Here is a 17,838-nt window from a genome sequence, read left to right on the forward strand (position 1 = left end):
AACTCTATTCCTTGGACATGGCTCCATCACCACCAGTCCCTTACCTGGAGCACAGCGTGTAAGTGAGGCAAGGGTCCCAGGCCTACCTTTCCTTTATAACTGCTTTATTTACATACCATTAAATTCACTCATTTTAAGGGTACAGTTCAGTGACTTTTGTTCCATTTACAGAGTTGTACAACCATCACATAATCCAATTTCAGAACATTTTCATCGTCTTCAAAAGCTCCCTTGTGCTCATCCAGGACTCCCCTTTGCAGGGCTCCACAGGGGTACAGCCACATTCCTGGTTCAGAGGTCCTTGTTTCTCCCTCCTCCCCTCTACAGAAATCCCCCCAGAGAACCCAGCTTCCAGAAGACAAGAGCCAAGGAAACAGGTTTGTCTCAGGCCCGGTGAGACAACTCTCCTCTAAGACAAGACAGTACTTTGGGCCTGGGTTCATCCTCAGAAGGGGATAGGAAAACAGTCCTAGCAAGGAGCACAGCGCATGCACATCAGTATCTCAACAACTTATCCTGTCTCTGTACCAGGCGGTGGAGTCTCCCAACTGCAGTTATCAGTGGGCAGCCGCTGACCCCATGGAGCAATGACCTGCGGGGGAGTGAGTCAGACCTCCTCTCTCCCCCCTTTCTTCCTCTCTAAGCAGAAGGAAGGTGTTCTTTGATCACAGCTTAAATGACCCGATGGGTACATAGTGCAGAGTGGAGAGGGAGAATAGGGGAGCCAATCTGTGGCACAAGAGTGAAAGGAATTTCCCAGAGGCACCTTGTCCCTCCAGGCCCCACTTACCCCGCTTTCTCTCTTCCCTACCCCCATGGGATAGGTTCTTTTCACTGCAAAGAATTCTCAGCCAACTTAAGAACAACAGCCTATCACAAGAGCTGTCCTAAGGCCAGGCCCCAAGGAGCCTGAAACATTGTTCAGGATCTGGAAGGAGGCTGGGGATCCGGGGCAGCGTGGCGACCAGATTTCCTTGTCCTGTCGTCTGTCTGCAGCAGGAGTCCTGGCGAGTCTACCGTAGATGACCCTGTTCTCTGTCCCTGCTTCTCCTGCCTCCATGGCTTCCAGAACCTCCCAGCCCAAGAGAGGGGCCTCCTGCCAAGCTCTCTTATAACACGTCTTTTGTAGAACTTATACAACTTACCGTCTTTATTTGTGCTTATTTCTTACTCTTCTCTCCACTCCTCCACAACTAATTAGACTATGACCTTCATAAGGGTAGGGACAGTTTTGTTTGCCATTGTATATCCAGTTCTTAGCACAGTACGTTCTGGCACGTAGTATGATCTTAAAATATGTTTATGGAATGATGAATGAACTAATAAAAATGGGCAAAGAATCTGAAGAGACATTTCTCCAAACATATATTCAGCGGCTAACTGGATAGCTCTGCTTGGATATCTAATAGGAATTTAACTCAGCCAAAATAGAATTGTTGATTTCTAGCTCCCCAGACTTTTTCTTGCCCCATCTCAGACCCTCAAACCTAGGAGTCATCCCCATCCCCTAACATCAGCAAATCTTGGTGGCTCTGTGGTCTCCTAAATAGTTTCAATATCCATCTACTTTTTTTCCACCCACACTGCTACTGCCCTGGTCTGAGCCACCATCATCATGTACCTAGGTTATTGTAAGAGCCTCTTAGCTGGTCTCCCTTCTTCTACTCTCAGCCACCTACACAGCAACTAAAGTTGTATTTTTAAAGCACAAATCAGGTCATACTCATATCCCTCTGTTGCTTAAAACCTGCAGTGGATTTCACTGCAATAAGAATAACACCGGTGCCCTACAGTGCCGTATGTGATCTGACCCCTGCCTACATTTCTGATTATCTCATTTTCTTCCACATTCATGTGCTCCAGCCACATAACAAGCTCGTTCCTGCCCCAGGACCTTTGCATTCATTGTTCCTTCTGCCTAGAATTCTATTCTAATTTCCACATGGCTGGCTTCCTGTCATTGGGGTTTCAGCTTTAGTATCACTTCTTCAGAGAATCCTTCTCTGGTGACTCTATCTGAAATAAGACCTGTATCTGTCAGGATGCATTTAGAGGCAAATAACTGAAATCTCAGAAAGAGCTTAAGCCATAATGGAACCTACTACTTATTTAATAAGTAGTCTGGAGGTAGGTGTCCTACCTACCTGTGGTACTCCACAGTGTCAGGGCACTGGATGATATCTTTGTGAGTCTTAGGACCTCCCTTGACCTCATAACATCCCACCCAGTGCCCTGACATCATCACGTGACAGTTTACAAAGGCAGGAGGTGAGGGGCAGCCAGTGCATAAGAGAGAACACTCCCCACACGCACTTTTCCTTTTATTAAGAAAGATTTTTAAGAAAGATTTTCCCAAGAGCCTTCCAGCACCCTGCCAGGAGACCTTCTCTTGTCTCAGTAGCCAGAAGCAGGTGATGTTGATGTGACCACCCCTAGCTGCAAGGAATGGTGGGAAGTGATTATCTTTCCTTTTCAGCCTCTGGAGAGAGGAAGGCAAGGAAGGAGTTGGGAACTGGGTAACCAACCAACCATCCGCCATCCATTTTGGTTCCCCATTCTGCTTTATTTTTCTCCATAGCACTAACCATTTCTTTATTAATTGGGTAGTTTTTCTTATTTAGCTGTGTAATATTGTTTCTCCCACTAGAGGAAAGCTCCATAAAAGCAGAGACCTTGTCTGTCTAGTTAACTTCTGTATCTCCAGCATTTAGCACAATCCTGGCTCATACTAAGTGATAAAAATTTGGATATTTTGTGTGATTGAGGACTACTTTGCGTATACCATCATAACAAATTAGTCATTTCTTACGGTGAAGTTTCTTGGTGTTTCTTTTTCTTTTTCCCATTTTATCTGACCACCAACTTTGTGAGAACAGTAGGGAGAGAAGTTCTGTGTTATTAAACCATTCCACACAGAACCCTACTAAGTGGCCGTTAGGGTGGAAAATACTGGATAGTGTCCTTTATATATTCTCCCAAAGAGGAGCCAGTATGACCTAACATTTTCTCCTGCAACTTGGTTTGCAGAGAATTTGGGGAGGATTGCAGCTCGTGGTCAACATAAACCTCCACGTGGGGTGAAGCTCAGGCTCCTTTCTGAGCTCATAGATCTCAGAGATAGACGGAGTCTCAGAGGTCACTGCTCTACTGATAATATGTAAAAAAATTTACTCTTTAAGTAGTAGTTACATTTTAAATGGAACCTTGGTGCTCACTTCGGCAGCACATATACTAAAACGGGACTTTGACTTTAAAAGAATGATGCTCTGATGGTTCTGAAACATTGAAATTTTTGAAACATTGATTTTGAAACATTGAAATTATTGAAACATTGAAATTGAAACATTGAAACATTGAAATTATTCCAGAAGCCTTCCTGGTTTCTGGGAATCACACCAAGGATGCTGACTTTGTTTATTTCTAATATTTTAGAATTCGTGTAAAGAACAAAGAAAGGTAAAGGTGATAGAAGAGGAATAGTTCCTTAAATCTAGATATCTAGAATTTCTCACCCAGAAATGTCGTTATGGGTGATTTTGTGATGTTAGAAGAGGCTGTTCTGAAAATCCTTCTCTGTTCAAAAAATCATATTCTCCTTGAAAGCATAACCAATATTCAAACAAAAAGAAAATGTGCCAAGTCTGATCTCAGGAAACTGCTTGATCCCAGTTGGGAAACAGACTGAAAGGCATAGACCTGGAAATATTACAGAGGAATATTTATATATCTTATATAACAGGAGGAAAGGGAAAAGGGCATTAGGGAAAATTCCAGGCATATAAGTTGCGATGCTAGTGGCCTCAGATGGTGGAGAAGAAACTTGGTTTTCATTGAAAGTATGAGGTTCTTTTGCAACTACTCAAAATTATCTAAAGGAAATAATTTAAGCAGGATAGACTCTATATGCTTTTGAGAAAGACATAGTCAATCCAGTTATATTACATCTTTTGGTTTAGGGTATAGAAAAAGGTTTTATCTGGCTAACATGTCACTATAAAATCATCCCCAACTTGGAGAAAGGTTATGTTTATTTATTTGGACCCCAATGAGTTTCCCCTTAAAAACAATGTTGTGAATGATGATTAGGTACCCAGGCCCCTTCACAAAAGCCATTCATCCTTAACAGTGCTAAATTATGTGACTAATGTTAGTATTATCACTATAGTATGTGATGTGGTTACTAAAATTTGCTTGTCATATGGCTTAGAAGACTTTTCTGGGCTGACAGTGGTAAGAGTGCTAATTTTTTCAGCACTTGCTATGTGCCAGACACCAAGCTAGGTGTGTTTTAGAACTGCAGTAGGATAACACTGATTGAGTGTTTTTCTCATACCAGACAGATTGACTTGTAATAACTCATTTAACTCCTGTGTATCTGTTATCTCACTTAATCCTCATAATAATCAAATGAGATAGGGACGAATTGTCCCCATTTTACAGATGAGAACACTGGAATCAAGAGGGTTAGATAACTTGTTTTGGATCACACGGCTAGTTAGTGAGTGACAGAGGAAGCACGCACACTTCAGCTGTCTGCTTCAAAGCCTGCACACATAACCACTTTGCAATATTCCTGTATTGTGAGATGAAAAATAAATGTTTTTCAGCAGAAGATTATGTTCTGGGTGTGTAGGTTTGTCAGATTTAGCTAATAAAAATACAGGACACCATTTAAATATTGTAGGGGATATTACATGGGACATACTTATGCTAAAAAATTATGTGTTATTTATCTGAAATTCACATTTAACTGGGCATCCTGTATTTTATCTGGCAACCCTATCTGGGTGGCACATTATGAGACATGTCTCTGTCTCTCTGGTTTTCCTGTTCCCCACCACAGTCATGCTGGTGGCTACCTGGGCCTTAACGTAGTTCTGTAAAGCACATAGCTCAGTGTCCACACCAGAGCCATAGCTCAGAGCCAGAAAGCAAGATACGAACTCAGGAAGCTTCTGAAGAGCCTATGGGACCTCCTTAGCCATTTGTAAATTCAGGGATGTGTGTAAGTTCAGGACTTCGGGATAGGTTGCCCTGTTAAACTCTGCCCTACTGGAAGCGGTGGGCCGGTCAACGTTTAACAACTGGCTCTTCAGGGAAAAAACCTATTTGTGATGTTTGTCAGTTTCATGGTGTGAATATTCCTACCATGGCTGATTCATGATACCAACATGATGTCACTGAACTTGGAGTTGGGAAGGAATGTGCACAGCTGTCTCTTAGGAGACCCATGCAAGCCAGTCCCAGTCCACCTCTGTTCCATGCTTATTTCATATATAGGTAAATCAAGCCTACATAACAGTGAAATATTTAAGGAAAATATCTACCACCATTATATTTCCTAAATTACAACAATTAAAATTTAAAAGGGAATTTCCTACTCAGGGAAATACTATTGATCAAACTTTTTCTGCACTTTAATCAAACTGAAGTCTAGAGTTCTGCTTTCATTCCGCATTTAAGAGGCAACAAGTTAATCATCTGCGATAATGAATTTCCAATATTCTCACATTCTTTATTCTGAAGAAAGGCTGTATTTCTAGACCAACATTTCTACTGCACTTTTGATGCTAAGCCTCTGTGCAGTATATAGTGGGAGTGATTTTTTTCCCCCAAATGTTCACTGTGTCACATATTTCTCAGCTAGCATATTGAACAGATGTATCTGTGGGTAGCAAGAGGCTGTGGGGGAATAACTTCATATTCCTATGTTTGATTGAGAAGTCCATGTACAGCCAGTTTGACTGTCTGAATTCACATCCAGCCCATTGTGGCTTTCCAACAGTATGACCTTGGGGAAGAACTTCAGTTTTTCTCATAGGCTAATCATGTTGCCTACCTCGAAGGGCTACGCATATGAAGTACCAGACACATAGTAAGCACAAAATAAATACTAACTCTTGGTAGTAGTAATGTTTTAAGTACTGTCCTCATTGTAATTAATCTCACTGCTCATTAGTAAACAGCCAATGTATCTGCTTAGGTGCAGCAGATACTTTCCATTCTACAGAAAATGTTTCCGTTCATTTGTTTTTCCCCAACCAAATCATATAAATATTCAACATTATAAAATTCTAATTTGCCATTAAATTTTTAAACAAATGTCAGAAAAAAATGGTCTTCCTATATTATGAGAACATCTGTGGATCTTTGTAACTTCAGGAGGGAAAAAGAATCCGTTGTTAGGGTTTTTTGAGTCTAGAAGAAACCTAACCAGCAAGGATATGCTTATCCAGGAATAGCCACTGGCAGACTGTGAAGTAAACACAGTTTCTCATCTGTGCCCCTCTATTCCTCTTTGTGGTCCTCTCATTAGTTTCTAATCATTCATACATTCAGCCATCCATCAAAATAAGATTTTCAAAAAGTTAAAATCATGACTGTCACAATTTTCAAAAAGTTAAAATCATGACTGTCATTCATCATGACTCTCCTTCAAATATAGAATGAAGACCATGTCAAAGATTTATTAACTTATTACTGAAGGAACTGATCAGATAATGAGGTTGCTTCCAAGAGCATTTGAATAAATGGATATTTATAGGGTTTTTTGTCATTGCTGTCGTTTGTTTCCGTAAATAATGTGAGCATAAGATTGCCAGGAGGCACAGAGCTGGTTACTGTCCTACAGGGCAATAAGTCTATAACCTTTGGGGTTATTTTTTCTACTAGACAGAAATTTCCATGTTAGCGTGTAATATCTGGGCTCTAGTCATATAGTAATAGCAAAATCAAGCACAGATACATTCTTCCAGAGAATTAAATAATCCTTGGGGAAGCCCATTTAACAATGTTGTAGCATGACATTAAAATGTTATGCTATGGGGACCTCCCTGGCGGTCCAGTGGTTAAGACTGCACGCTTCCAATGCAGGGGCTTGGGTTCGATCCCTGGACAGGGCGCAGCCAAAAAAAAAAAAAAAAACTTATGCTATGCTCTCTGCCTTATTTTCAAGTATTGGATAATTTTTCTTAACACCTCTATCCATTTTTTTATTTAGTAAACCTTTATTAATATCTGAATGCCCCAGGGATATAAGGACACAGTCACTGTCCTTAAGGAACTCATAATGCAACAGGGGAGACAATGTTCAAAATAAAAATTACAGTATAAAATGATAGACATATCATTTTATATCTAGACCCAGACCTCTGTAATGATGGGACTCTCCAGGGTCCCATTATTTCAGAGGTTCCCCAGTCCCTAGCTCTACACCATGTCAACCCATCCACCATTTTCCCCACCTATATATTAAAACCCATCTCTTAGAACCCAATAGATGAATAATTCCTCTCAGATAATATATAGATAGAGATATATTTTAAAATAGGGGCCCTCAATATCAACCCAATGGAGTGTGTCATGTGGCAGTCTCTGAGTTGGTTGGGAACAGACAGGTTGAGCAGGAAAGAGGTGAAGAAGTCTTTCTTGTTGCTGCTGTAATTACTGAATATGATGACCCAGACATAATTATGAATTCCCCAGCCCTTGTATTTCAGAAACACTTCCTTGAAGATGTATTTATTTCCAAATTAATGGAGCAGGGGAGACCTTTCTGAACTTTTACTTTGGGACCCTAGAATTTAGTTATAATATGGCAGACCATGTTTTCTGGGAGGGGGTGCAGGAGCCTGGCTGCGGTCACCTAAACTACCTTGACTGTCCCTTAAATGAGAGTTGACCTGGGTGACTTCAGTTTCACCTGCCCTGCTCTGGAGCCATGTTTTCCCCTGTCTCCATGGCACCAGCGTTTCGGCTCTCTGAGAACACACGGTGATTTTCTGTCTCTGCATTTAATTCTCCTAGCAGAGCCACCTAGAGTAGGAGGCCTGTATTTCAGTTCTCTGTACTTATGGAGTCAATTCAGTAAATAGCTAACAAGCGATTATTAATGTAAAGAACTTCAGTGGAAGCTGCAGAGCACGGACAAAGAATAATGCCCTTTTCCCAGGACCCCACAGTTAATGAGAGAAGACGGAAACATGGAAGCCATTCTAAAGCAGGGATTGTTAGTCTGGGCTGCACGTTGGGATCACCTGGGGAACTCTGAAACATCCCGATGCCCAGGCTGCACTCCAGAGCAATTAAATCAGAATCCCTGAGGGGGGCTTCCCTGGTGGCGCAGTGGTTGAGAATCTGCCTGCCAATGCAGGGCACACGGGTTCGAGCCCTGGTCTGGGAAGATCTCACATGCCGCGGAGCAACTAGGCCCGTGTGCCACAACTGCTGAGCCTGCGTGTCTGGAGCCTGTGCTCCTCAGCAAGAGAGGCCGCGACAGTGAGAGGCCCGCACACCGCGATGAAGAGTGGCCCCCGCTCGCCGCAACTAGAGAAAGCCCTCGCACAGAAATGAAGACCCAACACAGCCATAAATAAATAGATAGATAGATAGATAGATAGATAGATAGATAGAATCCCTGAGGGTAGGGCCCAGGCATCACTATTTTTTTTTAAAGCTCCCTGGGAGAGTTCAGTGTGTTGCTAAGCTAGAGAACCATGGCTCTAAAGCAAAACAAACTGGGAAAAGGAGTAACAACATGCTCTATGAACAAGGGATCCACAGCCATTCTGTATATTCTTATCCACTGTGTGACCACATTTCAGCCCATGAATGTGGAAAATGTAACCTCTCATTATAACCATGGGGAAAATGTAGGTCAGTTTGATTGTAGGGCATTTAGAGACTGTATAGTCTGGGAGGTGTGGTCTGCAGAAGACTATACCTCTAAGGGGAAAAGGGCCCAAAAAAGATCAGCCCTAGAAGGATGACCCCCAAATCATTCCACATGCTTCTCCCTCCCTTGGAATGTTTGGGGCTTTTTAAAAAACCCCTTGTGTTCCTGAAGAAAGGACCTTCATCCTCCAGGTCCCCGGCTTACACCTCACCTCCTTTGTGAAGCCTTTCCTTTCCTTCCCCCTATCCCAAGAAGAATCGGGTCCCTATTTTCCTCTGTCACTTAGCTCCTTATCTACTAATTATAATTATTATAGAATTTAGTTATACTATGGCAGACAGCTCAGTTATACATTTACCCTTTCATGAGCCTTACTTTTCGTTGTTCTCCTAGTACCTAGCATAGTTTCTTGGTGTACTGAATGAGTAAACAGAGCTGCAGCACTTTTAGGTCCAGTCAGAAAAGTCATGCCATCAAGCAGGGGAGACCTAGACTCGAGAACTCCTCAGGCTCCGTCGTCCCATTTCTGAGCAGTGGGATCCTGTGCTTCCAGGCAGGAGTGTGGGGGGCGGGGGCGGGGGCGGGACGTCAGAGAAATTGGTGGACACACTAGTTGATGTAAAGCAGCTGGAGGAAAGGATGGATGAAGGCCTCGCAGCGCTTTGGTGGTAGTGGAGATCTTGAGTTTCATCTGCAGAGTTTTGCTGTGAGAGGAAGAAAGAAACAGAAGGAAGTTCACAGGTTTCAAAGTGTGTGTGGAGCTATGGGAAAGTGCCTGCGCTACCAGCCCCCGTTGTAGTTAGGCCACAGGCATCCCCAAAGAGTTTAGAACAGCTCTTTCTGTCTGGGAAAATAGCTCACCTGTTTTATTTTTAAACTTTAAATCTTTTTAAAAAATTGTAGGGTTTTTTTGGGGGGGTTTTGGGTGTTTTTTGGGTTTTTTTGAATTTTGTAGGTTTTACACATATAAAGGTGAAAAGATTATTTCAATTTTGTAAGGATAACAGTCATGCATTCCAGATTTTCTACAACAGTGCTAATTTTAGATCTTATGTCCTGTCTTCAGACCGTGTATCCTAATTTTTTATATGGAAATTATGGTAGCTAGTCTTACAATTTACTATCAACCAGTCAGCCATGCTTAAAGGTCTTTTAGTTATTAAAATGGCTAATTACCTTACATTTCTCTTTGAGAAATTAAGTAGGGCTGTTTCATGGACAAAAAAAAAAAGCCTTGAAGGGAACCTGGACCTGGCCTTTAGTGCGTTGCCCTGAGCCCCAGACTTTTGTTGAATGTGGTTTCTTGGTGAGGACAATATCTATTAACACCCTCTCCCTACCACAAGTCATTGGGAAAACCCTTCAAGGAAAAATGGGTCATTAAGAACTGTTCTTTCATCTCACCTCTAAAGCCCAGAAACGTTTCTCTGTGAGGTGTAGTGACAGGAGCCCCGGAGAGGGCCGGGAGGCCCTACTGAGCCTGTTGCTGGTGTGCCCTCCCCTGCACCACCGGCCAGGTGGAATCGCTCTGGTTATTATGGATTCAGTCGCTGTGCTTTCTCTTTCTGCTTAATAGAGTCAGACCAAATTAAACCCTAATGATCGGACTGCAACCAGTCACCTCAATTTTAATTGAATGGCCCACAATGATACAGGCTTTTTCCCTATGAAAAAGTATACCTTTTTTTCCCCCCTCACTGAATAGTAGGGAAAAAAATGTTAAAATAAAGGCTGGGTAAAGTTAGAGTTGGTTGCTTATAATCATCTGAATGCCATAAGGTTTCTAGTGACCTGGTTACACATTCATTAGAGGACATCTTGTATATTCCTCAGTCAGGGTCATTTTGTGAAACACTAACAACAGAATAGCATCAAAATATATCACTGACAGGTGGCCTATCATCTTTTGGAAAAAAACAGGCTATGTTTATGTGTCATTAAATGAGCTACTTCTGGCTCATGTGAAAGTGTTATGTTTGCTCCATGTGCTCCCATGATGCTTTTGTAATGGAAATTCTACAGTAAGTAAGGACAGGGTCGTTCCCAGTAGCCAGTCAGTCTGTATTCACAGATTTCTGTTAGCTTTTTCCATAGCTGACTCCTGTGTGTTTCCACCTGCCCAAGTTTTCCTCCCTTGCAGCCTCGTTACTTTAGTGTTACGACATTCAGGAACTTCTCACGTACCTCCCAGGATTCCAGCAGCACTTCATTTGGGGTAACACCCTAACCATGAGCCAGATTTGAGCTCTCTAACCCTCCGTGATCCCCAGCATATGAAGGGGACAAGGTTCAGTGTAGGAGTGGGGCTTGCTATGAGTTCCACCACATTTGACTAAGGGTCAGGAGAGGGGGAGGCCAGGGAAAGCCTGAGCTGGGATCAGCTGAAACCATCCTAAAATGAAAGAGAAACGGGGCCAGAGCTTTTTCTGGGTAGTAGTCATGTCTTCCTGCCAACACACAAGTCCTACTCATTGACAGATGACAACCGATCTAAGCATCAAATAAGATTGTTAGTCTTAGGAATCAATCCGTGTAACACCGTTTTAACAGGAGCCCTCATTCTTCTTTTCTTATCCAGAACTAAGAGGGAAAAAATGAATATGGTTTTTGCTCACAGAATGGATAACAGCAAGCCGCCTTTGGTTGTTCCTACACTTCTGGTGCCCCTCCAAAACCACAGTTGCACAGAAATGGCCTCCCCTCTGCTGAGCCGAGACCTGACAGAGCTCTATGAGGAGCACGGCTGGAGGAGCAATGGAACAGACCTGCACTACAGACCAAACCCCGGGGAAGTGGCCACAGCCAGCATTTTCTTTGGGGCCCTGTGGTTGTTTTCTATCTTCGGCAATTCCCTGGTGTGTCTGGTCATCCACCGGAGCAGGAGGACTCAGTCCACCACCAACTACTTTGTGGTGTCCCTGGCGTGTGCCGACCTGCTCATCAGCATGGCTGGCATGCCTTTCATCCTGCTGCAGTTCACCACTGGCCGGTGGGCCCTGGGCAGCGCCACGTGCAAGGCCGTGCGCTACTTTCAGTATCTCACCCCAGGCGTCCAGGTCTACGTTCTCCTCTCCATCTGCATAGACCGGTTCTACACCATCGTCTACCCTCTGAGCTTCAAGGTGTCCAGAGAAAAAGCCAAGAAGATGATTGCAGCATCCTGGATCTTTGAGGCGGCCTTTGTGACCCCCGTGTTCTTTTTCTATGGCTCCAACTGGGACAGTCATTGTAACTATTTCCTCCCCTCCTCTTGGGAAGGAACTGCCTATGCCGTCATCCATTTCTTGGTGAGCTTTGTGATTCCATCTGTCCTCATAATCTTATTTTACCAGAAGGTCATAAAATACATTTGGAGAATCGGCACCGATGGTCGAACAGTGAGGAGGACAATGAACATCGTCCCAAGGACAAAAGTGAAAACTATCAAGATGTTCCTCATTTTAAATCTTCTGTTTTTGCTCTCCTGGCTGCCTTTTCATGTTGCTCAGCTGTGGCACCCCCATGAACGAGACTATAAGAAAAGTTCCCTTGTCTTTACAGCTATCACATGGATATCCTTTAGCTCCTCAGCCTCTAAACCTACTCTGTATTCCATTTATAATGCCAATTTTAGGAGAGGAATGAAAGAGACTTTCTGCATGTCCTCGATGAAGTGTTACCGAAGCAATGCCTACACTATCACAACCAGTTCAAGGATGGCCAAAAAAAACTATGTCGGCATCTCAGAAATCCTCCCCACGGCCAAAGCTGTAGCCAAAGACTCAAGCTATGGTTCATTTGACAGGGAAGCCAAGGAAAAAAAGCTTGCTTGGCCCATTAATTCAAATCTGCCGAATACTTTTGTCTGATTTCTCAGAATTCTTTCAATTACTGTTATGCACCAGAGATTAAAAAGTTTAACTGTAAAAACAGAAGCTATTTACATATTTTTTTCAATCAACTTTCTGTGGGAAATGTTTGATTTTGTAAAATGCACTCACTATTGATTTTAGTTTCTGTGTTTTTTATTTTAGTTGCTTTTTGTTTTCGAGGAAGCTTTCACCTTGAGCTTATGGTCAACAGTCCCTTTACTATATTAGTCACATGCATTAAAAAGAAGAATGCTTTCCTACTTTTTATTTACCATTAGGTCCAAAAAGCATAAACCATATACACAGTCTTTGATTAATGATTCAACCTGGTTTTATTCTGTTTCCTTTTTCTCCTCCCTACTGAAATTTTGTTAACTATGGGCTTCTGTTCCAAATGAAATCTCCTGTGTGACACATTTCAGAGACTTGAATTTCTCTACTAAGCAACATTTAGAAAGTCTTAATATTGTATATGTTTTTACATTACCTTCTGTCCGGATCTGTTCTGGAGAGCACTCCATATATTGGAATATATTGGAACTTGCTGGGTAGTCTTCTGTGATCGAATTATAATCAGGATTCTTAGGGAAAGAAAGCTTATAGAGTTGCCTAATTTTGGTCTCTGTCTCTTTTTCTGTCTCTCTTTCATTCTCCCTTAACCTAACCAGCTGATGATGCCTTGAAGCATTTGAAGTGGCCGTGCTGTTTTCCTCACATCTGTGTCCCATCTAGGCTGTGTCCAGGATGTTTACGTCTCTTCTGAGTTAAACTCAAGAAAATGAGCAGGGACCCTGGCTGGGCAAGCCCAGAAAATGCCAAAGGGAGAAGCGCAGATGGGATCTCCCTGCGCTCTGCAGTTCAGGCAGACACCTTTGGCTGCCGGGCGCTGCCCCTATACCCTAGGACAGCAAGGGCAAGGAGCACTTTCTTCTTTCTCCTGGACACTCAGACATGAGGCCGTTTCTCCAGCCAGCACTTCCTACCCCTCATCTCTCTCCAGGATGTATCATCATACCCTCACTAAGCTCAGACTCTTCTTTGGCTGTGGTAACTCGAGATTTTCTTCTCTGGTTGCTAGGTCTCCATTATTTCAAATCTAGGACGAGCACATTTTAAAGATGTACTTATTCAAACAATACCGGGTTTACAGACAAGACTGGTGTGCATTTTCACACCCTAGTTAACAAGAATTGCAAATAATAATAGTTGTTCAGTGATTTTACCTGTATTATCTCACTTTATCCTCTCAAGTATTCTGTGATGTTCATATTATCATGTCTACGTGACTTGCCCAAGTTGGAGTGTGACCGAGCTGTTTTTCACACTCAGGTCCCCTAACTGCAAGTCTGTTGCTCTTTCCTTGACATGACAGGTTTCTCTCTAGGGAATACATGAGTAGCCAAACTCATCCAGACCTCTGTGGGCCTAATGGCTGCTGCCTGCGTGGAAATCTTGAGGTCTGGGAGAACGTGGCATTCTTAACAGGAGAGTCTAGAAATTCAGTGAGCTGGCCCTCACCTTTTCCTTGGCTGTGGCAAGGTTCCTGGGCTGGTGGTGCTAAACGTATGAAATGGGAAAGAAGCTGTACATCCCACCTCACAGACACAGGGAAACAAGACAAGATTAGGCTTGGTATTTGGGGCAAAGAATGAGAACAACAAAGTATTCCATCCACAAAACATCCACAGAGCTGATGCATTTAAGTGGAGGTACTTTCTTTAATCAAAGTCAAAAGATAAAAAGTGTCTTGTATTTTCTTCCTTTTCTTTCTCCTCCACATATTCTTCCATATCCTATCAGCCAATGACTGACCAGACAAAATGAGCCAGATGTTTATGTCACATGGCCCTTGTATTTTGTGGTTCAGAGTTGTTAAAAAATAAAAGACCCTGCAGTACTTTTTATTTTAATTTATTTTTAAAGTCAGATTGTAACAAGTAAAATTTCATTTACTTTAATTTTATTTATATATGTATTTTAGGTCTCAGTTTAAACCAAAAAAGACTAGATGGTTACAAAGCTCCATTCTGTCTTTAATGTTCTGTGAGTTTACCCCAGTGGGTGGAAATGCAGTGAGACAACGTCTTACAAACTTGTTATTGAGATTAGTTTATTTTTTAAATCCCCCCCAAAAATGACAAATTAAGAGTGTTAATGAAATCACAATGGAGAGAGCTCTAAAGTCTTATGACCTATGATAATTCAGCTACATTTTCTCAGCATGTGGATAATTCATTGTATTTTTTTTTTTTTTAGTTTAGTTTAATATTTAGGATTCCTGTTTTCTCACTTGATCCTGAATTTGGAAGAAACTGGATGTAACGCACAGATTGATGAAGATTTGCATAAGTCCCAGCAGTACAGGAACAACATTCACCATACCTCACGTTTACCTGCCAAGCACAGGGAGGCAGGCTGTTGGGGGGAATAAGAAAACGACTCCGGTCTCCTTACCAGGCACATGACGAGGTGCATCACAAATATGGATTCACGTAGCCTCCAAACAGGAGTTTAGGAAAGCTAACGGGGAGCAGGGTTCTGAGGAGAGCAATTCCCCTCCCTGTCTCCAGGTGCCCACAGACCATCAGAGGAAGGGCAGGGTCACATCCTTTGAGGTGGAATTCGAATTTCTCCTTTCCTTCTAACCTTCAGTGAAATCATCAGTGCCACCAGCCTGCTGCCCAGAGTCCATCAGCACATCCTGCTCAGGTACACTTCCCTGTGGACCTTCCGTCACAGGTTTCCCCAGGGTGCCTGGGACCAATGGATGCCCTGGGCCAGAGTTCTCAGCAAGGGCAGTTTCATCCAGGGGGACCTCCACCAAGCATGTGGGGAGCAGTCATTTGCCAGATAAGGTTGGCACTCTTGCCTCTCCTGGTGGGCGCAGTGCTTCCCTTCACCCTCCAGCCTTGCTGCCACCTGCCAAACTTGCTTTGAAGCAACAGAAGCAAGATCTGTTGGAGCTGCTGGACCAGGATCAGCTTCAAGGTTATGCTCCTTATAAAAACCACACGTAACAGAAGCAAAGAAGTAGACTTTTAGAGTAGAAGGAATGGGACGTTGAGAGACCTAACCCAAGCCCCTCACTGTTTAGAAGAGAGGTCAAAGTAGGGGTAAACAAAAATGCCTTCGGCCAACAAGTCCAACATTCTTTAAATTTGCCGTGCTGCTGGCATGATGCCTTCACTGGAGTGAAAAAATCCTCACTGTATTGGGAAGAATATGAAAAGAATAAACAATTCCCCATTGCTTAGTGAACCTGCTAATTCATCTGGAGCAGAGACGACCTTAGGGGGCCGTGATTAGACAGCCATGGAAACGAACCAGCTTGGTGCCACTGTTTTGCAGAACGACCGCTTGGTGGCACTGTGGCCAATAGGCAGACCCCACCAGCTCTTCACGGGGCCTGGCACACTGGCGATTTGGGGGGAAAGTCCTCGTTGCATAGCAACAAGACAGTGAAAATTGCTGAGCACCCAGAGCAGCAGCTGCAGATTAACTAATCAGTGTGTTCAAAACACAAAGCATCTAAACATAGGAGGAAATCCCAAAATAATTAATACCCTTTACAGACATGAAATCACTAGTCAAAATATTATTTTAAACCCATTTTACGAATGGTAGCATTTTCGAAAAACCCCATCATCTCACTAAACACGCAGTTGTGCCACCCACACTTACCAGGGCCTGTCTCTTTTCTCCTTTTGTTATTTGACTCTCAGAATTTATGGATTCCATAGCAGTGTAATCTAGACTTTCCCTAAAAGTAAATGTTCCTGTGTTCCTGGTTGGTAGGCAGTTAAATTTATTTTAGGTTAAATTTATTTTTGACCCGTCTCATTTCCCTCAGACCCTCTTTAATTTTTTGAGCCCCTACCTACAATCTGGGCCATTCTGAATTGTTTGCTCAACTGAACACTTCTGTTCAAAAGCTCTGTCTTCTTAGGAGAAGCCTCCTTATTATTATTTTTTAATTGAAGTATAGTTGATTTATAATGTTGTGTTAGTTTAAGGTGTAAACTGGACACCGGAAGGTAAAAGTATATATTCTTTTTTAGATTCTTTTCTATTATCAGATAGGTTATTACAAGATATTGAATATAGTTCCCTGTGCTATACAGGTCATTGTTTATTTATTTTATATATAGTAGTGTGTATCTGTTAATTCCAAAGTCCTAATTTATCCCTCCCCCTCCTTTCCCCTTTGGTAACCATGAGTTTGTTTTCTATGTCTGTGAATCTGTTTCTGTTTTTTTTTTAATTTTTAATTTTATATTGGAGTATAGTTGATTTACAATGTTGTTAGTTTCTGCTGTACAGCAGAGTGATTCAGTTATAATATACAAATACCCTTTTTCAGATTCTTTTCCCATATAGGTTATTACAGAATATTGAGTAGAGTTCCCTGTGCTATACAGTAGGACCTTGTTGTTCATCTATTTTGTATATAGTAGTTTGCATCTGCTAATCCCAAACTCCTAATTTATCCCTCCCCACATTTCCCCTTTGGTAAGCATAAATTTGTTTTCTATGTCTGTGAGTCTGTTTCTGTTTTGTAAATGAGTTCATTTGTACCATTTTTTTGGATTCCACATGTGAATGATATCATATGATATTTGTCTTTTTCTGTTTGACTTACTAGAAGAAGCCTCTTTAAAAGTATTGCTTTTTAAAAACTCTCATCAACCCTAATTGAGTTATACAATTAGGATTCACCTATAATTTGAAGAATGTGTGATTTTAATTCTTCAGGAAAATGACCCCCAGAAATGCTGGGTGTGTGTATCTGGTTTCAGGGTTATGAGGCAGCTCTGGAAGCTTGAGAAAACATCATCTGGTTTTCAGTGGCAGACAGTCAATATAGCAGTTTCAGCTGTTTGCCCACAACAGCTAGATATGGGAAATGAAAACTATAAGGGAATTCTGAATGCCCCAGAAATGCTGGGTGTGTGTGTCTGGTTTCAGGGTTATGATGCAGGTCTAGAAGCTTGAGAACATCATCTGGTTTTCAGTGGCAGACAGTCAATATAGCAGTTTCAGCTGTTTGCCCACAACAGCTAGATACGGGAAATGAAAACTATAAGGGAATTCTGAGTGAATCCTCTCTATTCTGCTTCCCTGCAGTACCTTCCAAAGAGTGCTCTGGTTTAGGAGACTATATTCTGCTAGTAGGACCCTGAATGTGCTACACGGACCATGGCATGGATACCTGGGCAGCAACAGAGTTGTGAAGAGTTTTATGGTGGAGAGGGTAGGGAGCACAGTGTCTGAGAAGAATGGATTTGTACTCTATTCATCAGTCCAGATTCATTA

General features: G+C 42.3%; 1 protein-coding gene across 3 annotated transcripts in view; it reads left to right on the plus strand.

Annotated features, from left to right (window-relative positions):
* Positions 1 to 13,540, plus strand: part of GPR19 (G protein-coupled receptor 19) — a 34,198-nt gene extending 20,658 nt beyond the window's left edge. For all 3 annotated transcript variants that reach the window (XM_082637084.1, XM_082637085.1, XM_082637086.1), the window contains one exon: positions 11,253 to 13,540. In XM_082637084.1, coding sequence (XP_082493210.1) covers positions 11,269 to 12,522 — 1,254 coding nt within the window. In that variant the 5' untranslated portion in view covers positions 11,253 to 11,268 and the 3' untranslated portion in view covers positions 12,523 to 13,540. The remainder of the gene's footprint in view (positions 1 to 11,252) is intronic.
* Positions 13,541 to 17,838: the final 4,298 nt, after the last annotated feature.

The sequence above is a fragment of the Mesoplodon mirus genome (genome assembly GCF_964341445.2).
Source record: "Mesoplodon mirus genome assembly, chromosome: 11".
In the NCBI taxonomy this organism is placed as follows: Eukaryota; Metazoa; Chordata; class Mammalia; order Artiodactyla; family Ziphiidae; genus Mesoplodon; species Mesoplodon mirus.